Source organism: Hyla sarda, chromosome 1 (genome assembly GCF_029499605.1).
Source record: "Hyla sarda isolate aHylSar1 chromosome 1, aHylSar1.hap1, whole genome shotgun sequence".
Classification (NCBI taxonomy): Eukaryota; Metazoa; Chordata; class Amphibia; order Anura; family Hylidae; genus Hyla; species Hyla sarda.
Window position 1 is genome coordinate 156686383 of NC_079189.1, and position 26955 is coordinate 156713337.

The 26955-nt window shown below is 43.5% G+C and overlaps 1 protein-coding gene across 2 annotated transcripts in view; it reads left to right on the plus strand.

Annotated features, from left to right (window-relative positions):
• Positions 1 to 246: 246 nt before the first annotated feature.
• Positions 247 to 26955, plus strand: part of MAML3 (mastermind like transcriptional coactivator 3) — a 390381-nt gene continuing 363672 nt past the window's right edge. Inside the window, exon 1 of one of the 2 annotated variants that reach the window (XM_056563018.1) lies at positions 247 to 1574. In XM_056563018.1, the coding sequence (XP_056418993.1) occupies positions 1068 to 1574 (507 nt within the window). In that variant the 5' untranslated portion in view covers positions 247 to 1067. The remainder of the gene's footprint in view (positions 1575 to 26955) is intronic. The other variant, XM_056563011.1, reaches the window with a different exon arrangement.

A 26955-nucleotide genomic window follows, 5' to 3' on the forward strand; every position in this document is an offset into this window, starting at 1 on the left:
TGTGACAGCACGGTTCAGAGCTGGAGACAGCCGAGCACACAGACTGGCTCTTCTGCTGCTCCCTCCCCTGTGCACACACAACCAAGGGAAGGTCAAAAGTTGAGTGTGTGCCCTGCCGCCTCCTCCCTGCCAGCTCCGCTCCTCCTGCACTGGAGTCCACACTCTACTCCTGGTTTTGCACCTGGTCCCCGGGGCCGCCTCACGGCCTCTCGCTTCTGTTTACTGAGCTCTTGTCCTGATATCACTCCGCTGGCATGAAGGAGGAGGAAGCCGAGAGAGGAGGAGGAGGAGAGCACTTGATCATTGTGATGGTGGCAGGAGGAGCAATAACAGCACAGGCAGCGGCAGCAGCAGCATTAGGCAGCCGTGCTCTATCAGCTCCTGCTCCAGCCTGCACTGCTCTACTTTCTGGCTATTGAGCTGTGTGTTCTCCCCCCTGCCTCTCCCTCCTCCTTGTCTCTCCCTCAGGATTTATGACTTATGTAGAAAGAGATATATTCATTTTATTGGTTCAATCTCTGGTTGATTTTTTTCCCTTCTTTTTGCACTGCGTTTAATATGCAGGAGATCCACAAAAAAGTACTTTGGACGCTTTGCCGCACACACGAGTAAACTTTTGTGCTGTGTCCGGTGGGTGCTGAGAGGAGGAGTGTGCATGTGTGTGAGTGTGCTGCACGCCTGTGTGTGCTGTGACAGTGTGTGTGCTGGTGGTCACCCAATGCCTGGACCTTCTGCTCCTGTCTGGGAACAGCACGGATTACAGACAGAAGAGGAGTGCTGACCTCCAGGGCTCTCCACAACTCCTGCCTGGCTTCTCCATACTTTCTTCTTCTTCTGCCCCTTGTTGTTGTATGTGTGATCCTATGAGAGCTGCCCTCACCTCTCCTCCCTGGGGGCTGTGCACTGACCTGGTGTCATCCATGCTGGCACTGCACCCCAACCTCGCTCCTCCTGATCCCTTATAACAAGCCCACCTGGAGGAAGCCCCCCATCCCTCCCAACTCCAGGGGGACAAGTCTGGGGGCACTGCAAACTTCTCTTCCAAAATAGTGTGCACGGGGACTGGCATGGGGGATTTCGCAGCCCCCGCTGCCTCTACCAACGGCAGCAGTCTGTGCATCGGTGGCGCTGGCATTGGGGTTGGTAGTCACAGTGGTAATAATACCCCTCCCAGCGCTGCTGCCCCCAATGCACCGAACAATAGCAGCAGCGTGAGCATTCCAAAGCACAGCACCGTGGTGGAGAGGCTCCGGCAGAGGATAGAGGGCTGCAGGAGGCACCATGTCAGCTGCGAGAGCAGGTACCAGCAAGCCCAGGCTGAGCAACTGGAAATGGAGAGAAGGGACACGGTGAATCTCTATCAGAGGACACTGGAGCAAAGAGCCAAGAAGTCAGGCACCAGCCAGGGGGCACCTCCTGCCACAGGTTCTGCTACTGGTGGCGGAGGAACTGGTGCCAACAAGCAGCCACCCCACCATCACCATCATCATCCTCCTCCACAGCAGGGCAAGCAGGATGCAGAGACAGCACCGGTCAGCGGCACAGCCGAGCACAGGAACCACACTCTGATCATGGTAAGAGGGGGAGCTAGTGGGCACTCTTGCTGCTCGAGTCGTTTCATTGCTTGGCATAAGGGGGGAAGGAGGTGGAGGGGAGGGGGTTATCCCGTGTGTTTTCTGTTTTCAGAGCGGGGTTAGGGGTGGAGCCAACTGCAATGGGCAATGCCTCAAAGTTTTCAACACTTTTAATTCTGTAGTAAGTTGAGGGAGTGTTGTCGGTAGTCATGGGTCTGGTGGCTACTGGGACCTCTGAGTCCATGCCAGGATCTTGATGCCCAGTGTCTGGCATTTCCTCCTGCCCTTGATCCTTGGCTGTTTTGGCGTTATTGGCAGGAGGCAGCTTGGGTCATGATCCCTCAGTGTTATCTCATAAGTGGCTTAGCCCCCCCTGAGTGTGGCGGTGCCCTGTACACTTATCATGTAACAAAGGACAGCAAGATCCCAGCAAGTCATTGTGTGGGCCGTGCTGCCGCCTCACATTAACCCCTACATTGATTTCGGCAGTCATTGCTTTTGGTGAATAGATGATTTGGGATGACCTGGGAGATGTGCATTAACCCCTGCTGGGCTGGGAATGATTGTGTAGAGCACTTAAGATCTTGATCTATATAGCATAGCCATCTAGTCCAGTGGTCCCCAAACTGTGGCCCTCAGCCATTGGCTGTCCAGGCATGCTGGGAATTGTAGTTTTGCAACATCTGGAGGGCCACAGTTTGGGGCCCACTGATCTAGTCTCTACCACTTATATGTACTATTTATTTCAACAGGAAAAGTAAAGATTTGTATTTTTTTAGCATGTTTTTATTTATTTATTTATCTTGCAGTGACAGTAGTCACGTGTGTTGTTACAAGAGAATAGTATGTTGTTGTTGTTTGTTTCCCCATTTACTTGTGGATGGGGTAAAAAGTTGTGATCATTAAAAAAAAAAAAAAAGTCCTTTCCCAGTTTTTAATTCATAGATACACACATTCCTATAGGACAGGGTTTCCCAACCGGGGAGCCTCCAGCTGTTGCAAAACTACACCTCTTCAGCAACAGCTGGAGGCTCCCCAGTTGGGACACACTCCTATAGAACATGACTGTCCCCAAGGCAGAAATCGTATTGCCTTACAAATTTGGGTTACGGTAAAGTAAATGTAACATGGATCCAAAAGGATTATTGACCTTGAGACGTAATAGTAAATATTTGGCGATATAGCGTAAGTGTCAAGTATAATGAATAGATGTCATTCCTGCGTTTTTTTTCCTGGTGGTATACAGGACACGTTTTCTCCTCCTATAAGGCTGTCTGCTTTGAGTCCAGGGAAGAAGAAAAAAAAAAAGCATTGTCTGAAGCGTGATCCATGTAGACAACTGGAATTTTGTGGTTAAATAGAGTCATGAGGCTGGGGGTGGGGTGTACAAGTGTAAAGTGTAATCAGGACACTGTCAGAGCCCAGGCTGCTCACTTCTGAGGGTGTCTCTGTTGTGGGGGAGGGGTATGTGCACAGTAGTGGCTATTTTCCTCCCTCCTCCTCCTCCTCTTCCTCCTCCTCCTCCTCCCTCTTCTTCCCTCTGACTCTGATGCTGTTAGACTGGTTAGATATCTTACAGGAAACAACCCCCTCCCTTTATTTGGCTTCTCCTGCATTAAGGCAGAATCTGCCCTGTTCTTCCCTTGCATAATATTGTAAAGAGAGAAGATCAAGTCGCCTGAATCCTCCCAGAGAGATCAGTGGGCATCTATGTTACTTAAAGATTATAAGATCTATGACGATGTGTCATTTGTAATATAGAAATACAGTAATGTCTAGAACAATATCCCCAGGATAATTCTATGGATGGCGGTTATGGATAGAAGTGCCCAGTGTGCTGCTGTTCTATATAGTTCCCATCCTCCATAACGCTTAGGCTAGGTTCACACGGCCGTTGTCTCCCGTCATTGCCGCTAAACGGACCACACTAACAAACGGATGCAAACTGATGCCATTAAGGGTAGGTTCACACCACGTTTTTGCAATACAGTTTTTTTATCAGGTTTTTGATAAAAAACGGATTCCTCAAAACCTGACTAAACTGTATCAAAAAGTGTGTACACAGTTTTATCTGTATACGGTTGAAAACCATATACGGTTTTAAAAATGATGTCCGGTTGCATCCGTTTTTTAAGAAAAAAAACGTATATGTTTTGAACTTTTCACTCCATTATGAATAAAGTTTCACTTGTTTGATTGAAATTCCAAGAAAAAAAACTGTGCAAAGTCAAAAACCGTATGGTTAAAAACTGGATGGAACCGTACACACATACAGTTCTGTACGGTTCCCATTGACTCCCATGTAAAAAAAAACGTATATGGTTTAATACGGTTTTTTACCCGGACCAAAAACCGTGGCAGGCCATGGTTTTCTGTCCAGAAAAAGAAAAAGTATAAAACCGTGTGGTTTGAAAAACGGAAACAACCGTATACAAAACGGTGCATACGGTTTTGAATGGAAAGTCTATGGCCACGGTTTGCTGTATGGTTGCATACGTTTTTTTTTTTTTTTAAAACCATATCCAAAAACTGTATAGAAAAATCGTGGTGTGAACCCACCCTTACAAACGGATGCAAACTGATGCATTAAGTGGCATCCTGTTGCACAAGTTTTTAATCCGTTTCTTGCCCGTTTCTATTTTTGTCTGGCTACTGCCTGGTTGCTCACAATTCTTTTGCGCATGCTCAGAAGTAATAATGGATTGGAAAAAACGGATGCAAACGGAGACATTAAAGAGGTACTCCACTGCCCCAGTGTCCAGAATGTTTTGTAACGAACGCTGGGTGCGGGCTGCAGGGGTCGTGACATCACGTCATGATGTCATGCAACGCCCCCTCAGTGCAAGTCTATGGGAGGGGTCATGGCAGGCGGCGTGGCAGCCCTTCCTGATGTCACGCAACGCCCCTTCAGTGCAAGTCTATGGGAGGGGGCGTGGCAACTGCCACGCCCCCTCCCATAGACTTGCACTGACGGGGCTTTGCGTGACATCACGAGAAGCGTGCCCGCACCCAGCATTCGGAACAAAATGTTCTGGACGCTGGGGCAGTGAAGTACCCCTTTAAAGGCTCATCGACTCATAGACTTCAATTTAAAATTTATAATATCCGTAAAAAAAAAAAAACAGATTAGGAACAGATTAGGGACCAAACGAGTGCAAAGGACTGTGAAAAAACGTCCCATTGACATCAATGGGATTTATTTACAGCCTTTCATGTCAAGAACGGATTTAATAACTGGCATGAGAATACGGGTACAGACGATAATGTGAACGAGCCCTTACAAACCACTTAACAAAGCTGTACTTGAGGACTGGCTTTAGGTCAGTATTTCTTTCTTCGGTATAAAACTTGGGTCTTAGCAGGCAGAGGAAGGAAAATCATTTTCTTTTGCATTAGAATACATCCATGGTTAATGAAAGTCTTAAAAAAAAAAACTTACCACTTACCCTCCCCCTCTTTTGCATGTCATACTCATAGGGGTCCAGGAAGCTGAGACTCGGGGAGTTTCTGGCAGGGTCCTCGCACTTGAGAGCTTTGGTCATTGATCATTTTCTGGTGGTCATAAGATAGCATTACTCTCTAACCCAGTGTTTCCTTACCAGGGCACCTCCAGCTGTTGCAAAACTACAACTTGCAGCATGCCCAGACAGCCTTTGGCTGAATATATAGTGACTATATAGGTGAGCATTACTCTTTAACCCAGTATTTCCCTACCAGGGTGCCTCCAGCTGTTGCAAAACCACAACTCGCAGCATGCCTGGACATCTTTTGACTGACTATATAGGGGAGATTTATCAAAACCTGTCCAGAGGAAAAGTTGGCCAGTTGCCCATAGCAACCAATCAGCTTGATTCTTTCATTTTGCAGAGGCCTTGTTAAAGGGTAGCTCCATCCATTCTTTATATATTTTTTTCTGTCCCTGCCTATTGCACATCTATCCCTAACCCCCTCCCTGCTTTACATTTTTTGTTTTACTATATTAAAAGTAACTTTTTGTCTGCCTGGTAGTGTGCTCACTACCAGGCAAACTTCCCCAGCAGGCACCAAGTCATTGATGCCTGCTGGGGCCGACTTCCGCCCTTAGTTCATCTACACAGGGTGCCTACAGATGTTTCACCACTACAACTCCCATCTATTGGCTGTCAGGGCATGCTGGGAGTTGTAGTAGTGAAACAGCAGGAGGCACCCTGTGTAGATGAACTATAAGTTAGTGCCATGCGGCGCTACCCCGTTCCCTCCGTCACACCGCCCCCCCCCCCCCCGTTCTGAAACCTGGAACCCCGCTCTCCTCCAACCCCGGTTATAACCACCAACTCCCCTAAATAATCATAAAAAACATACGTACTGATACTGCAGAGTCCGGCAGCAGGCGTGCAGGGGCAGCGGCGGCGACGACATGTGCGGGAGGAGTGGCCTCCCAGCCAGTGGCCGGGGAGCCAATGCGCTCGCTCCCGCCTGTCTGATTGACAGGCAGGGAGTGAGCGCAGTGTAAATGAATTAGGACCGATTGCCCGGCCGCAATCGGTCCGAATTCAGGCGTGACGTCACGCCGTGCTGCAGCCGGCCACTAGGAGGGAGACCCCTAGTGGACGGTTTTCGAACGTAAAATTTGCCCTGAAAATAAATTTTTTTTATAATTTAAGTATATTACAGATATGTTGTAGTACATAAGTACTACAACATATCAAAAAATAAAGTTGGTGACAGTGCCCTTTTAAAAATGAAAGAAGCGATCTAATTAGTTGTTATGGGCAACTGGGCAACTTTTCCTCTGGACAGGTTTTGATAACTCTCCCCCATAGAGACTATATAGGTGAGCATTCCTCTTTAACCCAGTGCTTCCTTACCAGGGTGCCTCCAGCTGTTGCAAAACTACAACTCACAGCATGCCCGGACAGCCTTTGGCTGTCCGGGCATGCTGAGAGTTGTAGTTTTACAACAGCTGGAGGCACCCTAGTTGGGAAACACTGCTTTAACCCCACAAGCAAGGAAAATCACACCAATTCTCCTTTGCAATGACCCTGATCTCATCTCCCTGTAAATAGGATATTGGTCTTCCACAGTGATGTACTACTGTTTATAGGATGTGTAACCCAAGTGCTGGGCTTGCTTGTTTAGACTGGGTGTATGACACATTTCTATGTTGTCATTTATGAGTTAACAAGCCCGAACACATCTCGCAGCATAAGGAGACGTCAGTAAAGTCTGAACTAGTGCTGAAAGGGTAGAATCGCTTAAGGATATTCCGTATCTCTTCTAAGGTCATGTCTGGGCTGTCTTACCTCTTGTATATGGATGCATTTACAGTAGCTGTAAACCTTTCCGATAGCGAAAATAATCTCAGGAAACATATCGTCCCATTTAAAAGATGCCATTACAGCCCTTCTCAAGCTGTCTTTTACATATATAATTTAGCATTTTACATGGATTCAAAACTTGGATGTATAACAACCATATCACTGTCTTTATGCTTTTCATATACACAAAAAAAATACATAAAACAATAAAGCATAATATTAGCACAGAGAAGGGAAAAAAAAAATATGAAGGGAGTAAGGGGTTAAGTGATCTTGTCGCACAGACCGCAGCCACACAACCACAGTGGTAATATATGCGTTAGTGGAACGCTTCCACAACCAGCATGGTTTAATATTAGCACCGCTTCTTGCTGTTCTGGATCTTTATCCAATGTCAAAAATGTTATATAAGACCCCTTTCACACTACAGGTATCGTCCCCTAAAAAAACTCCTTTATTACTCCAGGCAAAAAGTCCTGAAAACGGCCGTCAAAAAATCCCATTCATGTCAATGGGATTTTTTGACCATCCTTTTGCATCAGGTATGTCCGTTTTTAGTGATGTCCGTTATTTTTGCCGGCACAAAAGACGGTGCATGCACTCATTTTTGGTCCGGCAAGAAAAAAAAATGGTGGAAAAACGGACGTTAAAATTTAACTTTGAAGTCTATGTGAACCAGATGTTCAAAAAAAAAAAAAAAAACATCCGTTATCATCAGTTATTGTCAGGTTTTATAAAGAGGTAGTCCAGTGGTGAAAAACTTATCCCCTATCCTAAGGATAGGGGATAAGTTTGAGATCGCGGGGTGTCCGACCGCTGGGGCCCCCTGCGATCTCTCTGTACGGGGGCAGGCTCTCCGGCCTAATAGCGGGTGTCAACCTCCGCACGAAGCGGCGGCCGACACGCCCCCTCAATACATCTCTATGGCAGTGCCGGAGATTGCCGAAGGCAGCGCTTCGGCTCTGCCATAGAGTTGTATTGAGGGGGAGTTGTATTCGTGCGGAGGTCGACACGCCCCCTTCCCGTGGGCTGTCGGGGCTCCGTACAGGAGATCGCAGGGGGCACCAGCGGTCGGACCCCTCGCGATCTCAAACTTATCCCCTATCCTTAGGATAGGGGATAAGTTGTTCACCACTGGGTCAACACTGGACTACTCCTTTAACATCCATTTTTTGTACTGAGTTTACAAAAAAAAGGGTTAAAACTGTTGTAACTGGTAATAACGGATGATAATGGATGAGCAACATCAGGTTTTTAAAGAAAAAAAAAACATTAAAAATAATGAATGATGGTCATCAGTTATCATCCGTTATTACCAGTTATTGCATCAGGTTTATTTTTTCATTTGTTATTGTAAAATAACGGCAGTAAAAAATCAGGATGATACCTGTAGTGTGAAAGGGGCCTTAGGTGGAAAAAAGTGCATAGAAAATCATGTACTAATGTTCTGATACATTGTTGCTCCTATAGATTATTTTCGTTTTATGTCCTCATTGGCATGTAGACCCCATGTAGACATGCAGTCAGTGTACATTGTCAAGTCTATAATACTGTATACTCCTGTGCATGGCTTTGAAAGAGTTAATTTACGCAGTGGCTTCTGAAAGAGACACCGTCTATATTATATCTATTTGCTTTTTTGGTGCCTGAGACCAAGATCTGGGGCTATATAGAGGCTGGTTATAGTGCTCATCAATGGGATTAGAGACAGGGGGGGAGATTTATCAAAACCTGTGCAGAGGAAAACTTGCCCAGTTGCCCATAGCAACCAGTCAGATCGCTTCTTTCATTTTTATGAAGGCCTGTGAAAAATGAAAGAAGCGATCTGATTGGTTGCTATGGGCAACTGGGCAAGTTTTCCTCTGCACAGGTTTTGATAAATCTCCCCCAGGAAGTCTAAAATAAAGTCTCTTCACGTGATACTTTATCTGGCGTATCGTTGGTTCTCAGAACTTCGAGAAACATTTCATCATACCTACTTGAAACAACATACGGTACTTTTGAATAATTCTGCTTATAATTTACTTGTCTTCGAATTGTTTCTTTTCTGTCTAACAAAATATGAACAAAGACTATGATACTGCACATTAAAAATAGCCGTTTTATTTATGTAACTATGTTTCTTGAGGGAAATAATATTGTTTTATATTTACCAATCAGCCCTAACATTAAAATGTAGGTCCCCTCTGTGCTGCCAAAATTGGTCTGACTTGTCAAGACATGGACTCCACAATACTTTGGATGGTATATCTGCCCCAAGACATTATCCGCAGGATATGGGATAAGTGTCTGGTCTCCTGCATGGGGCCCCGGCTCTGCTGTGCTTATGCTGTGCTTATGCTGTGCTTATGCTGTGCTTATGCTGTGCTTATGCTGTGCCCACTCCATTCATCTCTATGGGAGAGGTGGAGACTGCCAAATGCTATGTCTCAGCCTCTCTCATAGAGATGAATGGAGGGGGTGTGTTTTAACCAGTTTATATGCTGGGTGGGAAACGTCATTTCCTTAAGCTGAGCTGGGGCCCCCTGCGGATAGGAGGAAACATTTCTTAGCACTGGACATCTTCTTTAAGCCTTGTAAGTTGTGAGAGGGTATCTTCATGGGTTGGAAATAGTTTTTTTTAGTACATCCCACAGATACTTGATTGAATAGGGCTCCTGGGATATTGGAGGCTAAGTCAACACCTTAAAGGGGTACTCCGCTGCTCAGCGTTTGGAACAAACTGTTCCAAACACTGGAGCTGGTGTGGGGAGCTTGTGATGTCATAGCCCCACCCCCTCATGATGTCCTGCCCCGACCCCTCAATGCAAGTCTATGGAAGGGGGCGTGACAGCTGACAGCTGTCACACCCCCTTCCATAGACTTGCATTGAGGGGGTGGGGTTGATGTCATGAGGGGGGGCTATAACATCACCAGCCGCCGGTTCCAGCGTTTGGAACAGTTTGTTCCAAACGCCTAGCAGCGGAGTACCCCTTTAAACTCTTACAATATTTAGGCAGGTGGTATGTGTCAGAGTAGCCAGCATTACTTTTTTTGCAGTATGTGCTACAGTAGCCCTCCTGTAGAATTGGACTAGACAGGCCACTGTTTGCTACCCAGATGCATTAGTTAACCTTGTGCCACAAATAGCCATTTTGGAGATGCTTTGACCCAGTCAGCTACCAATCAGGTTCAGCCCTTTTCATAGTTCCTCACATACTTTCTTCCTAATATATCTGACCACTGACAGGTGCCATTGTAAAGCTATATTGAAAAGCTGGTTGATTCTTCCAAGTAGCATTACTAGTTTTTAAACTTAATGAAAAATAAAACAAATGCAATAGTATGACCACAAATAACTCCTTGGCTCAGAAAAAGTTCTAAAGGCCACTAAGACTTCCATACAAACATCTATAATCAACCGGGCATGCAAACATCTATAAACATGGTTGTTTTCTGGCGTTCTTGATCCAACTTTTTTGCAAAACTGCTGTCCACTGCCTGTTAGAATTCCACTGAAGACTGAAAATAGGAAGGAAGGGTTGGGCTTATCTAGTGCTATGTGCAGGATAGAGCTTTGACTGTGTAAATGCAAGCATAGTTTGTCTGCCTCCTCCAGAGGGTCCACGTTATGCATGAAAGGTAAAATCATGGCTTCCCTCTCATTTTTGACCACCTGTAAAGTTCTGGGCAGATGTCTCTTGTTTTTAGCTTTTCATCATTAGCAGCAGTTATCAGTCACAGCAGTTCACTGCATAGACCAAGGCTGCTGTTGTAAAGTAACCCTTGCCTTTCTGTGATGCTATTGCTGTTTTTCTTTCTACTCACATAGTACCTTGCAAGCCCAGTACATTAATAACCCCTGCCCCCCAATATGTCACCCATGGTGCTATATTATAATTTATCCCAAAGCATAGTGCTAACTTGCTTGGTCCAGTGCACTTTTTTTTTAGCACTTTTATGGCAAAACAGAGAGGCGTAGGTGCTATCCTATGATTCCAGCACAGGTGTGATGCAGTCTGACACTGCTCTAGTCAGGTACGTATCAACACTTCCTTCCACTGTTGTGGTATCCTAATCCTGCAGCAATGCGTGGTGCTGACATATGAACCTGCAAGTCCATGGAATACAGCAAATAGAATATATATGATAGGGATATCGCACTCACCAGTACATCCTTTCTGTACACCCCAGTCACTGTATGTCTATCTCTGTTCCCTACATGTGAGTAACTGAAAATAAAGAAAGAAGTTTGCAGTATCGGTGAGTGCAATATCATTTCTTCTATTTGCTGCTATCCTATGATTAGTTAGAGAAGTAAGGGAAAGAAAGTCCTTTTGTAAATACTAGCAAACATCCTTAAAATGGAGAAGATGAAAAATCATTGTGCACTTTAACTCCTGATAGATGCAGGGCATGGATGTACACCCTGCTCCCGCTCCCCTTCTATGATGCGCGCCCAATAGTGTGATGGTCTCAGCGGCTGTAAGCTGCCAAGACCCGTGTCTAATGCCGGACATCACCAATCGTGGCATCTAAAATGTAGGCTGAAGGGCACTTACCTGCTTCCTCGCCGTCCGATCAGTGTTCCTGTGCTCCAGTCAGTCATGGCAGGCTGGAGCAACGGAGTGCCGACAATACCGATCTATGCTATGGCAGTGTATGCAATTTAATGATTACATGAAATAGTTCCCTATGGGGACTAAAAAAATGTGTAAAAAAAAAAAAAATGTTGAAAAAAAATGTAAATTAACCCCTTCCATAATAAGTTTCCCCCCTTTTCCCATAAAAAAAATCTAATCATCTAAACAAAATAATTTTTTTTTTTAAATCTAAACAAAAATAAACTTAAACATATGTGGTATTGCCACGTGCGTGAATGTCCCAACTATAAAAAAAATTACTTTAATTAAACTGCATGGTCAATGGCGTATGCGTAAAAATACCTAAGTACAGAGTTGCATATTTTTCATCACTTTGTATACCCTAAAAAATGTATATAACATGATCAAAAAGTTCCATCAAAACAAAAATGGTACCAATAAAAACTACAGATCACAGTGCAAATAATAAGCCCTTACAACACATCCCTGTATACGGAAAAATAAAGTTATACGGGTCAAAAGAGGACAATTTTAAAAATGCAAATTTTCATACAAAAAGTTATAATTTTTTAAAAGAAGTAAAACAAAATAAAACCTTTATAATTTAGGTGTTGTTAAGTGATTTTCCCACAGCAACCAATCACAGCTCAGCTAACGAGCTCTGGTAAAGTGAAAGCTGAACTGTGATTGGTTTCTGTGGGAAAATCACTCTATTTTCCCTCTCACACAGTCTGATAAATCTGGGCCAACGTGTCATTTTTTTCCCCCAAAAACTGCACTGCGTAGAAGCGGACCCATAAGTTACAAAATGATGTTTTTTTTTCCATTTAAATTTTGCCCCACAAATATATATATTTTTTTGTTTCGCTGTAGATTTTGTGGTAAAATGAGTGATGTCATTCCAAAGTAAAATTGGTGGCCCAAAAAACAAGCCCTAAAATGGGTCTGTAGGTGGAAAATTGAAAGCGTTATCATTTCTAGAAGGTGAGGAGGAAAAAACAAAAGTGCAAAAATGAAAAAACCCTGAGTCCTTAAGGGGTTGAAGTGCGCCAAACAGCAGCAAGAACACTAAAATTGCCTTGTCACCACTATGAAGGGTTAATCTGACAAAGTGACTTTGTAGGGGGAAAACATGCAACAAGTATAGTCAAGTTCATTTTTGACTGGAAATAAGAATATTATATAGTGTTGTTGTGTATGTATTATGTAGTCATATGCTGTCTAGATGTTTTCTTTATGGCGCTAATTGTTGTCATGAATAATGGACGGAACACAATGTAAAACATGGCCAGATCCTGTTTAAAGGGGTACTCCACTGGAAAACATTTTTTTAAATCAACTGGTGCCAGACAGTTAAACAGATTTGTAAATTACTTCTATTTAAAAATCTCAATCCTTCCAGTACTTATTAGCTACTATATGCTCCACAAGAAGTATTTTTTTCTTTTAGAATTTCCTTTCTCTCTGACCACAGTGCTCTCTGCTGACACTTCTATCCATTTTAGGAACTGTCCAGAGTAAAATCAAATCCCAAAAAGCAAACCTATGCTGCTCCGGACAGTTCCTAAAATGGATAGAAGTGTCAGCAGAGAGCACTGTGGTCAGAGAGAAAGGAAATTCTAAAAGAAAAAATACTTCTTGTGGAGCATATAGCAGCTGATAAGAACTGGAAGGATTGAGATTTTTAAATAGAAGTAATTTACAAATCTGTTTAACTGTCTGGCACCAGTTGATTTAAAAAAATGTTTTCCAGTGGAGTACCCCTTTAAGTTCCAGCCTAGAAACTATAGGGTTGAACTGTTAGGTTTTTACTTTGACCATGCGCTTATCTGAAGGAAAGTACGGTATGTTTGTCCTGTAGATCTATTGGTGAGGACTGGCGATATGCAGGGTGGGCCATTTATATGGATACACCTTAATAAAATGGGAATGGTTGGTGATATTAACTTCCTGTTTGTGGCACATTAGTATATGTGAGGGGGGAAACTTTTCAAGATGGGTGGTGACCATGGCGGCCATTTTGAAGTCGGCCATTGTGAATCCAACTTTTGTTTTTTCAATAGGAAGAGGGTCATGTGACACATCAAACTTATTGGGAATTTCACAAGAAAAACAATGATGTGCTTGGTTTTAACGTAACTTTATTCTTTCATGAGTTATTTACAAGTTTCTGACCACTTATAAAATGTGTTCAATGTGCTGCCCATTGTGTTGGATTGTCAATGCAACCCTCTTCTCCCACTCTTCACACACTTATAGCAACACCGCAGGAGAAATGCTAGCACAGGCTTTCAGTATCCGTATACACTGCTATATACTACTATATACACCGCAGGAGAAATGCTAGCATAGGCTTCCAGTATCCGTATACACTGCTATATACTACTATATACACTGCAGGAGAAATGCTAGCACAGGCTTCCAGTATCCGTATACACTGCTATATACTACTATATACACCGCAGGAGAAATGCTAGCATAGGCTTCCAGTATCCGTATACACTGCTATATACTACTATATACACTGCAGGAGAAATGCTAGCATAGGCTTCCAGTATCCGTATACACTGCTATATACTACTATATACACTGCAGGAGAAATGCTAGCACAGGCTTCCAGTATCCGTATACACTGCTATATACTACTATATACACCGCAGGAGAAATGCTAGCATAGGCTTCCAGTATCCGTAGTTTCAGGTTTATAGCAATATGACATGTTATGTTTGTAGGACGCATTAAAAGTATTAGCTTTGTCAAGAGGTATCAATCAATATTCTTGTTTGTATTAGAATTCTTAGCAGTAAATGTTGTATTGGGCTGTATAATCCCAATACTTTGATATCAGCAGAACCTTCTGCTCAGCCAAGACGTCTGCGCAGGGATCTCTCAATTCCTCCATCACCTAAGTAAATATGGAACTGTTCTTGTGGGATATTGCTTTGGACCGCAGCAGATAAAGTCTCCTCCAGCTGTTTTTTCCCTTTGTGTCAGCTGCTGTTTTTATGCCAGAACAGTTGCTTAGCTCGAGTATTCTTGGAAGGAAGCACTTGTGGAAAGCTGTATCCTTATTTGCAGATCACAGGAAAAGTCGATGCACACAGCATTTGATATGTCTAGTTCTGCCTTGCCTCAGAGCATGTTCTTTTATTTTCAGTGCCATTGTAACGTTTTCTTTGCTGGACAGATCACCGACGGGCATGTTTCTATATTCCAGGCCGCATGTGTTGTGAGGTACCAAAACAACACCGTCATATGACATGCAGGGCCATGTTTACAGCTTGTGCTGTTCTGGGCGTTCGGCTAAACACCCTATTAGGGCTATTCCACAAGCAGCGGAATTTTTACATGCAGAATTATCACAAATACATTTATTTTTATTTTTACATATATTTTGTTGCAGATTCACCATCATCCCTATACACAGAAATGAGTGGAATCCATCACAAATCCGCAACATAATGAACAGGCTGCGGCTGCAAAATCTGAAAGTAAAATTTACAGCTGTTCTGACCCATATGGGTTCGCCTATGGGTGAAAACACTTTTTTTTTGTTTTGTTTTTTTTCCATGCCACAGCTTTTACATCAAAAGTAACTCTTTTGATTTTACCCACTGAAGTGCGGCCCTCCCTAAACTTTGCTGCCCTAGACACAGGATCATAGGTGCCTAATGGCGAATACGGACCTGATCACATGCACCTCCTTCTTGATATTGCTGGGTAGACAGATTTCTATAGAATTAAAAAATAAAAACACTAAAAAAAGATGCCATATCCAGAGCACCGGACTGTATATAAGTCAGAGACCCCCTATCGGTCTCCTGTTCACCCCGCACTATAACCCCGTGTATTGGGTTTAGTTTGGGTGAACAGGATGACAGTTTTCCTTTAAGGTTTTCGTTTTTTTGTTGTTTTGACATAAGACATGTCATGTTGAATAGGCATATTTTGCCATACTCAGTTTTACATGCACAATAGATGATGGATAAGGATTTGTTTTCATTATTTTTTTTATTAAATATAATTTTACTCTTGAGGAAACTATATACATACTTGGGGGATCCAACATTTTCAAAGCTGCCATTACAGCATGTTTATGGGTACCGGTAGTGAGGTTGCATAAAAAAGCATAAAAAAAACCAGGTGTTCAAAAGTTTTGTCTTTTTTTTTCCCAACAAGTAGCAGTTATAGGAAATGTTTCTAGGACTGCTTCTATAGAAAACCACAGCGTGCCCTATAAAAAAAAAAAAATAGTTTTTTTTCAGCAGCATTGTATGAGTGAGGGATTTTTTATAAAACCTTTCACCACAATGTAACATCTGGTTGCTGTGATAACACATTGCAGTGGCCAAAATGCACCAGACGTGTCCTCCTAGCTTTCCACTCTATTCACACTACAGAATTTCTTGCCATACTCTGTGACTTGTGCAGGAAGGGAGAGGAGGGTGGTGAATGGTAGGGGTGGCGAGGAGGGTAGTGGAGGGTAGTGAATGGTAGGGCTGGGCGAGGAGGGTAGTGGAGGGTAGTGAATGGTAGGGCTGGGCGAGGAGGGTAGTGGAGGGTAGTGAATGGTAGGGCTGGGCGAGGAGGGTAGTGAATGGTAGGGCTGGGCGGTATGACCAAATGTGTGTGTCATGGTATTTTTTAAACTTTGGCGGTTCCACGGTATATAAAGGTACCGGTATTTCCTAGCCAGCTTCTTACATGACAGTGGGCTCAGCCTATCACCGGCCGAGGCGGAACATCGCTGCGGCCGGTGATAGGCTGACAGCTGTCCGACATTCCCGTCCCCAGGAAAGAAGGGAGGCCGGTACCGGACCAACAGGAGGTGAGTTAAAGTTTATTTTGCTTATTCTTTGCAGCCCGGGCATATGGATACCGCACAGTATAGAGAAGTGGTCTCCAACCTGCGGACCTCCAGATGTTGCATAACTACAACTCCCAGCATGCCCGGACAGCCGTTGGCTGTCCGGGCATGCTGGGAGTTGTAGTTTTGCAACATCTGGAGGTCCACAGGTTGGAGACCACTGGTATAGAGTGTCAGCGCCGGCGGCCGCAACAAGCAGGACGAGGATGAGCAGCGCATGCGGGTGACGTGAGTAGTACCCTGATGGGGACAGCGCTGGGCTAATAATTAATTGGGGGGTGGGCAGAACAGCGCTCGCGGGTCACATAGGATTAGTTCCCCGATGTGGGGACAGCGCAGCGCTGGGCTGATTCATTCATTCCCGAGGGGGAGGGGCCAAACCGGTATTGCGGTATGGGTTAAAATTCATATCGTGCAGCACAAAAATTTCGGTATTCGGTATGAACCGGTATACCTCCCAGCAATAGTGAATGGCCTGATTTAATCTTATCTACATGCTCGTGTGTCTTTTGTAACTGTAATCTTGTCTGTGATGATACGAAAGACACTGCTGAAAGTGATCTGTAAAGAACATAGTCGCAGCTTATAATGCTTAGTGGTCAGTAAAATATAAAGACTTGTACTACAGCACTTCCGGTGTGAGTCCCATGCATGATAACGGGACACAGCGGCACACAGAGGTAATAGAAACCTATTACACAGTATTATAACTTGACATCCTGGACACAAAGGCTGAATAAAAAACTCCTGCAATGCCCCTTTAAAGGGGTACTCCGCCCCTGGCATCTTTGGATAGGGTCTAAGATGTTAGATCGCCACGGTCCCGCTGCTGGGGACCCCGGGAATCGCCACTGCGGCACCCCGCCATCATTACTGCACAGAGCGAGTTTGCTCTGTGCGTAATGACGGGCGATACAGGGGCCGGAGCAGCGTGACGTCATGGCTCCGCCCTTCATGACATAACGGCCCGTCCCCTTAATGCAAGTCTATGGCAGGGGGCGTGACGACCGCCATGCCCCCTCCCATAGACTTGTATTGACGGGGGCGGGCCATGACATCACGAGGGGCAGAGCCGCAACGTAACGATGCTCCGGCCCCTGTACCGCCCATCATTACGTGCAGAGCGATCTCGCTCTGCGCAGTAATGATAGCGGGGTGCTGCAGCAGCGATCCCCGGGGTCCTCAGCAGCGGGACCCCGGCGATCTGACATCTTATCCCCTATCCTTTGGATAGGGGATAAGATGTCTAGGGGCGGAGTACCCCTTTAAGAACTATAATATTGTGTTTCTTCGGGAATGGGGGACTGTCTGTGCACTTATTTTGCTGTTAGGGCATTTTTTACAGCCCATTCACACTATAGAATATCCAAGTGGAAAAATTTCACTAGGGAATAAGGGTGCAGCATCCTCCCATTGTTTTCAGTTTGATTCTGCTGCCTCATACACACTGCAGAATTTCCCGCTTTGGAAATTTTAATTTTGCCTGGACTGCATCGACTAGAGATGGTGCATGTCTGCATGGTCCTAGTGCCCATTGATTTTGCTGGTGCCCATCAATAATATCTTAAGGTGAATATTCTGTAGGGTGAATGGGGCCTAAGTGTTACCCTTACCTACGCCTTTGGCAAATTATAATGGAGTAACTTACAATGGAGCCATTTCAAGCATTTTTTTTTTATATGCAAGAAAGCTCAAAAGAAACATGTAAAACCGCAATCCTGTAAAACAGAAAAAATGGAATTGCAAGAATTGTAAAAAAAAAAAAGTCCACAAAGTAACCCCTGCATATAAATGCATAGTAGATGTCCACACAACTGTAATAACCTGTATAGCTAACTTAACAGTCTATATCGCCACAGTGAAAACGCCAAACACATACATACATTTATAAAATATAGAAATTACATATACCCACAAACACCAGAAGGTGTTACAAAAGCAAGCACAAAAATTGTTTGCCACAAACAGGCTTAGATAAGAATTGTTTTTTCCAAGCAGAATTCCGCTCCGGAGTTCCACTGCAGAAAATACGGTAGAGATGAGCGACGTAATTCCATTCGTCATGAACTTTAAAAAAAAATAAAAAAGTTTTCCACCGGAGTATTCCTTTAACTTTCTGGCACCAGTTGATTTAAAAAAAAGAAAATTGTTTTCCACCAAAGTACCCTTTTAAAGGGATTCTACTGCACTATTAACACTACAGAATTTTTGCGGCGAATGTTCCAGGCCCCAGACTCCGCCAAAAGTGTAAACACTCTCATTCTTTTGGTGCAGTATGCTCAGTAGGCTAAGGTAATATTCATATGGCGAAAAATATGCAGAATATCTGCCTGGAAAACGAAAGTGGACGTCACGCCCCCTCCCCCCCATAGACTTGCATTGAGGGGACGGGGCGTGACGTCACACGGGGGTGGAGTCGTGACATCACGATCTTCCGTTCCCATGTTTGGGACCCAGACCCTCCAACGCTTCCGGACAGAAACAGGTGGGTGCCGCATGCTATATTGCGGGGGTCCCCAGCGGCGGGACCCCTGCGATCAGACATCTTATCCCCTATCCTTTGGATAGGGGATAAGATGTCTAGGGGTGGAGTACCCCTTTAATTGTTGTCCATAATCCTAATGTTTCCATTCCTATCACTGAGCCAGGAAGCAGAGGACCTACACAGTACAATATTCTGCAACTTCTCAGCTTGTTAGTCTGATAAATGGCTGCTTAAACCTCGAGCAAATCCATCGTGTCCCTTATAGTGGATGTTCTAAAAATGCATCAACTTTTCCGTCAGTAGCACAGGTTCAAAGGTGGCTTCTAAACATACTGCACATTGTGCCGAAATCTACCTGGGACACCCAGGATTTGTCAAGCTACACCTGCTGAGATATAATACTGCTATGAAGATAACACTCTGAATAATTTATAAAGGCAGCGCTAGGCTCTCTCGCTGCAGACACCATGTTGTGTTGTTGTTGGCTACCTTAGCTGGGTGGCAGAAACATACAGATGAGTTTATGGTTCGTCATACTTTGGACTGTGCATTTAATATTTGATGCACACACACAATGCACATTGGCTTTTTGCTCTCTTTCTTTTCTCTTTTAGATAATATTTTTCAGGTAATTTTAATAGAAAAGTAATAAAGGGATTGAGCGATCCTTATGTCTACAGCAGCGTCTTTGTGCTTTCCTTCCTGCTTCCTTGATCCAGAGCTTGACATGGAGATATTTCTCAAGCTTCTAAGTGTATCATAGGAAAAGGGGGGTTGTAAACGAGCGCTACTGCTTTGAGAAATGAATTCAGGACGCCACTGTAGCACAGGACAGTTTATTATGGTTAGGCTACAGGACGTCTGAAATGAATTGTATTGTGGACCTGAAGAAGGCACATGCTGGTGCCGAAACGCGTTGTCCTATTGCTCTGAGCCATAATAAACTGTCCTGTGCTACAGTGGCGTCCTGAATTCATTTCTCAAAGCAGTAGCGCTCGTTTACAACCCCCCTTTTCCTTTGCTTCCATTGTTTCCGTACCCTTTGCGGATACGTATAGAGGTTTCGAGCTGCATAACCACCTTCCATTCTTCCCACTCCCCAGGTGAGGTGCTGCCGCTACTGATTACCTCAGCAGGACATCACATTACCTTGAGTGCAGTGGTTTCCAACCACGTCCCAACTACACATGAGAGAGCGCCCCTACCTTTTTTTTTTACTTTTCTCTCACATAAGTGTATCATAGCTTCTGTCATTGCCAGGATGAGCGTTCTGATTCGGAGGAGATCATGTCCTGCACCTAAAGTTCAGTCAGAACCCAGCTTTCCTGTTCCGCTGCTTCTGCTGTAGACTCTGCACGGTGATTCCTGTGGCGCACGTTAGAAGCTTTATGCCCGTAGCTATCTTTAGCGTTTTATACCGACAATCACTTGTTCATTCTATAAACTGTGCATCCTGTGTACTTTTTAATTTCATCTCTGAACATTGCTGGATACATAGATCAATCTGTTTGCAGAACTCTCAGGGGGTGTAATATCTATGCAAATATTATAATAGTGTGAGTATTTCTTGAATGAAACGATGCCACTTTAAAAGCAATAAACCCTGATCTAATGTTTCCTCATTTAGAGGACTTACATCTGCTTTCTATTTCATTTTACAGCTTTTCATATTAACCCTGGTGCCCCCTATCTGCTAGAACTTAGAAAGTGAAATAAATGTATTTTGTTGCTTCCTTTATGGGTAACCAGTGAACATCTAAGGCTTGACTTTAAATTGATGAGGCATTCTACTGTTTGAAAGGCTAAAAATTACCCATCTATATAGTGTTAGTGGAAGCAATGACTTGGAAATGGCAATAGCATTGCTGTCTGCAAGCTTAATGCATGTGGATGGGTCAAACATCTCTTAGTCTAGGTCTTCTAAACATTCCTGACTTGTATGGAACAATTCACATTAGGGCTGGGCGGTATACCGGTTCATCGTGTGCTGCACGATATGAATTTTAACCCATACCGCAATACCAGTTTGGCCCCTCCCCCTCGGGAATGAATCAGCCCAGCGCTGCGCTGTCCCCACATCGGGGAACTAATCCTATGTGACCTGCGAGCACTGTTCTGCCCACCCCCCAATTAATTATTAGCCCAGCGCTGCCCACATCAGGGTACTACTCACATGTCACCCACATGCGCTGCCCTCCTCGTCCTGTTTGTTGCGGCCACCGGCGCTGACACTCTATACCAGTGGGCTCCAACCTGCGGACCTCCAGATGTTGCAAAACTACAACTCCCAGCATGCCCGGACAGCCAACGGCAACATCTGGAGGTCCACAGGTTGGAGGCCACTGCTCTATACTGTGCAGTATCCCTATGCCCGGGCTGCAAAAAAAAAACAAAATAAACTTTAACTCCCCTCCCCTTCCGTTACTGGCCTCACTTGTTTCCTGGGGACGGGAACGTCGGAGAGCCGTCAGCCTATCACCAGCCGCAGCGATGTTCCGCCTCGGCCGGTGATAGGTCGAGCCCACTGTCATGTAAGAAGCCGGCCAGAGCTCCTTACATGACAGTAGGCTCAGCCTTTCACCGGCCGAGGCAGAACATCGCTGCGGCCGGTGATACGCTGACAGATCTCCGACGTTCCCGTCCCCAGCGTAAGGCCAGCGTAGGTGCGTTAAAGTTTATTTTGTTTACTTTTTGCAGCCCGGGCATAGGGATACCGCACAGTATAGAGTGCCAGCGCCGGCGGCCGCAACAAACAGGACGAGGATGGCAGTGCATGCGGGTGATATGTGAGTATTTACCCCGATGGGGATGTGGGCTGATAATTAATATGGGGGGGGGGGCTAGGAAATACCGCTATATACCGTGGAACCACCAAAAGTAAAAAAAAAAAAATACCGTGATACACACATTTGGTCATACCGCCCAGCCCTAATTCACATCTTGGATCACTTTTCAGAACAGATTCAGGCAGGATAAATTCTTGTAGAGCTACTAAAGGCAAGGCTGCTAGGGATACTTCTGTGGATGACTCTGGGCTAAACATATTGGGGGTCACATAAGTGTTGGAATTTTGCAGTAATGGTAGCTACAGCTGGCCACGAGGTCGCTTATCTGACGACAGCTATGTCTCCTAACACCCTTATGAGACTAAGTTTCCACTTGGTTGTTTTCTGGCAGTTTTTGGATATCTGCCGCTGCAGTTTTTGAGCCAAAGCCAGAAGTGTATTCAAAAGAAATAGGACATATATAGGAAGGACTTATACTTCTCCTCCCTTATGCATCTACTTCTGACTTTGGCTGAAAAACTGCAGTGGCAGATATCCAAAAACTGCCAGAAAAAAAAGTGGAATCCTAGCCTAAGTATGCTCTAATATACTGGTAGATGTTTAGTTCAGTTATCTCTATCTCTCAGTAAAATGATGTTCCTCTCACTCTATGATCTTACCAGCAGAGTATGTTGTGGGGCCTATGATCATCTCCATCTCTAGAGGTCCTTATTTAAAGGGGTTCTCCGGTGCTTAGACATCTTATCCCCTATCCAAAGGACAGGGGATAAGATGCCTTATCGCGGGATGCCCGCCGCTGGGGACCCCCGTGATCTTGCACGCGGCACCCCAGTTAAAATCAGTCCCCCGGAGCGTGTTCGCTCCGGGTCTGATTACCGGCGACCACAGGGCCGACGGCGTATGACGTCACGCCTCCGCCCCCGTGTGACGTCACGCCCCGCCCCTCAATGCAAGCCTATGGGAGGGGGCTTGACGTGCAGAGCTCTCTGCTTACAGTTACAGGCAGCACTGTGCTCTCCCCTTCCCCTCCTCAGACGGAAGTCTGGGGCAGAGGGAGCCTCGGTGATTGTAGTAAAATAAAAACAACGGCCCTGCTTTATTGTAAAGGGGCCCAACACAGAATACTGCAGGTAGGTCAGTGGGCGGGCCCCATTAATTGAGATATATATATATATATATATATATATATACACAGCCAGAAGATGCAGCACTCCAAAAGAATTAAATAAACGTGTTTTTATTCCAACATATCCAGTCCACAAGCTCCAGTCCACAATTGGAATAAGCTTGTGGACTGGATATGTTGGAATAAAAACACGTTTATTTAATTCTTTTGGAGTGCTGCGTCTTCTGGCTGTATATCTAAGGAAAACCCTGATCAGGTTTGCTGGACGCTGGCACCCACTGCATTTCTTTACATTGGATGGTGCTGCTTATTGGATTTGGATAACCAAAGAATAAGTTGGCCAGCACTATTAATTCCAAACTATTGTAAAGACCTGGCTTACAGGTGCAGGCTGCTGGGCTAAATATACAGCAACAGGAGAATACAGCATATATATATATATATCTATAAAGCAAGTATCCCAGCTGGGCCCCACTTAACTTAGTTTTTGTGGGATGGACAACAAACTGTCTTATACTAGTCATGTACAGGTTGAGTTCAAAGCATAAAGCTGTATACACAAAGAAAGGAAATGAACGTATACTGTCACTGTGTTACTAAAGGAAACGGCGCAGATTGGACAGTTATTCTAATTAGGAAAAAATTGCAGCAGAATAACAAAAGCAGAAGTCTCCGGAACTATCTGAAGAAAAAAAACAGGAAGAGAGCTGCCGAGAATGGCCGCGTGGTTTTATCTGAAGTGCCCTAGTATGGCATATGGTTGCAGGACTTGTTGGCAGTGGTTCCCTGATGCAGGCTGGATTAGCATAACATTATATTAAATAAACGTATTATTATGGAAATAGTGTTTATTAATTGCGGATGATGTGCACAGAGTAGTCATGGGATACATCACAAAGTGAGACAGATTTCCTGAACATGCAGGAAATGAGAATACAGTTGTCTTTATGCTTCTTGCTTCTTATGGGCAGTGATGTAACAAGTGATTGCAAAAGATATATCATTTTCCTGCAAAGGTAGTATGCATGCGACTTTATCATGTACAATGATAAAATGGGCCAATTGTGCGGTTGATTCTCTAAAACATGGTATTTTTGAGCAAATTAAACAATTAAACATAATGTACATTATAGACCCAAAATGTAATAATTATCAAGAGGGAACTAAAATCAACACTGTAAGGAAGGAGAATGCTTTAAAGGGGTTCTCTGGTGAAATTTTTTTTTTTTTTTTTTTTTTAAATCAACTGGTGCCAGAAAGTTAAACAGATTTATAATTTATAATTCTATAAAAAAATCTTAATTCTTCCTGTACTTATTAGCTGCTGAATACTACAGTGGAAATTCTTTTCCGTTTGAAACACTGAGCTGTCTGCTGAATCACGAGCACAGTGCTCTCTGCTGACATCTCTGTCCATTTTAGGAACTGTCCAGGGTAAAAGGAAATCCCCATAGCAAACATATGCTGTTCTTGACAGTTCCTAAAATGGACAGAGATGTCAGCAGAGAGCACTGTGCTCATGATGTCAGCAGACAGCTCTGTGTTTCAAAAAGAAAATAATTTCCGCTGTAGTATTCAGCAGCTAATAAGTACAGGAAAGATTAAGATTTTTTAATAGAATCTGTTTAACTTTCTGGAGCCAGTTGATTTAAAAAAAAAAAAAAAAAAACTTTTTCACCGGAGTACCCCTTTAACTATTGAAAGTTTTTGTGATTCTGCACTGGAATCCATCTTCTAACCCACGCTATGGTGATGCTTACAAAGGTCTAGTTGTTTGGGTCTGGGTCTAAAAAAATGGCATTCAGTAGATAAGAAGATATCTTTTGACTCTGATTTATCTGAATAGAACCTGTATAAATCCATGTTCTTCCTGCCAAAACAATCTCCATTCAGATGTAACAGTAATAATTGCCAATTGCAGAAAGTTATGCAATAAATCTGCCACATGTAAAGATCTCTTTAACTGGATACTGCCTCTCCAAAGAAAAATGATCTGATCATCTTTGTACCCTATTATACTAGTTTCAGACAAGCGTAATACAGAAACATTTCTGGGCCTGTACAGTGATCCCTAAACATACAATAGTTTCAACATGCAATGTTTTTTTCTGGACCATTGTAACTTGAAACCAGACTCGACATACAATGCTACAGACAGTCCAGATCTGTGAAACATTTCACAACTGGAGAAACTGACCAATCAGAATGGGCATTTTACTGGTAAAACCCCTGTTCTGTATTACTGAAGTGCATGCACTGACTGGTGTCTGGTAGTGCCCCCTACAATATAGGAAGGAACTACAAGTTCTTTACTACTCCTTAACTGTATTTGGGACACTGCGTGTACTGTATAGGACCCTGAAGAAGCTCCTGTCCTCTACATAAACCATTGTTTCCCAACCAGGGTGCCTCCAGCTGTTGCAAAACTACAACTCCCAGCATGCCCGGACAGCTAACGGCTGTCCGGGCATGCTGGGAGTTGTAGTTTTGCAACAGCTGGAGGCGCCCTGGTTGGGAAACACTGACACAGACAGTGATTTACAGCTCCCAGCAGATCTTTCTTACTTTTATATGTAAGGACTTGTTTTATCTATATTAGTTATCTACTTATTTATCTTAAATCCTCACTTTTTCCTATTTTTGGATTACATTTTGGTGGCTTCAGAACCAATTACCAGGTTTCCATAGAGTTCTGGTCTCAACATACAATGGTTTCAACATACAATGGTCGTCCTGGAACCAATTAATATTGTAACTTGAGGGACCACTGTATTACACTAAATGTCCTAGATTGATCATCAAGCACATGTACGGCTATGCATATATAAATATATATTTAGGGCCACCCAATAATATACACCAAAACACAAGGTCACAAGATAGCATGAATAATTAACTAGTAAAACAATGTATATTAAACATAAACGTACAGATACAATTAAAATTCAATAGCAGAGAAAATGGCAGAGCGGATATACTAGCAGAGAGGAATAGAAACTGAAAAATCAAATAGTAAAACTTACATCATATACAAAAAAAAGATGAATTAAGCCGTGCACTCTGTATGGAGATAACTCACCTCCTACCCCATTATTGACCCCAACTAACAAACTTACTGTTTAAAGGGTACCTTTTATCAAAAAAACTTTTCATATATTATAGATTAATGTATGCAGAATAACTTTCCAATAGCATGTCATTAAAAAATATGCTTCTTTCTATTTAATTTTCCACTTGACAAAATGACCACTAGGGGTCTCCCTAGCAGTCCTTTTTTTTTTTAGATTTCAGACTTATGCTGGAGTCCTAGATCTTAGACTGCAGCCGGGACACAGACAAGCTCAGCACTGCTCCCTGCCAGGGAGTTTGTCTGTGTTCCGGCTGCAGTCTGAGATTTAGGACTCCAGCATGAGTCTGAAATCTATAAAAAAAAAAAAAAAAAAGGACTGGTAGGGAGACCCCTAGTGGTCATTTCTTCAAAGTGGAAAATTAAATAGAAAGAAGCATATTTTTTAATAACATGCAATTGGAAAGTTATTCTGCATACATTAATCTATAATATATCAAAAGATTTTTTGATGAGAGGTACCCTTTAAGGATCTGTGATGCTGCTAGTTCTGGTCATTAGATACCTATTCAAACTAAGGCATTGTACTATAATACAGGAGCCCATATGACACTTGGGTAGTTTTGATCTTCTGTTCTGTTTTAACTTAACCCCTTAAGGACTCAGACAATTTAATTTTTACGTTTTCATTTTTTCCTCCTCGCCTTCTAAAAATCATAACTCTTTTATATTTTCATCCACAGACTAGTATGAGGGCTTGTTTTTTGCGCGACCAGTTGACCTTTGTAATGACATCACTCATTATATCATAAAATGTATGGCGCAACCAAACAACACTATTTTTGTGGGGAAATTAAAAGGAAAAACACAATTTTGCTAATTTTGGAAGGTTTCGTTTTCACGCCGTACAATTTATGGTAAAAATGACATGTGTTCTTTATTCTGAGGGTCAATACGATTAAAATGATACCCATTATTACATACTTTTATATTATTGTTGCGCTTAAAAAAAATCACAAACTTTTTAACCAAATTAGTACGTTTATAATCCCTTTATTTTGATGACCCCTAACTTTTTTATTTTTCCGTATAAGCGGCGGTATGGGGGCTCATTTTTTGCGCCATGATCTGTACTTTTTTTTTATACCACATTTGCATATAAAAAACTTT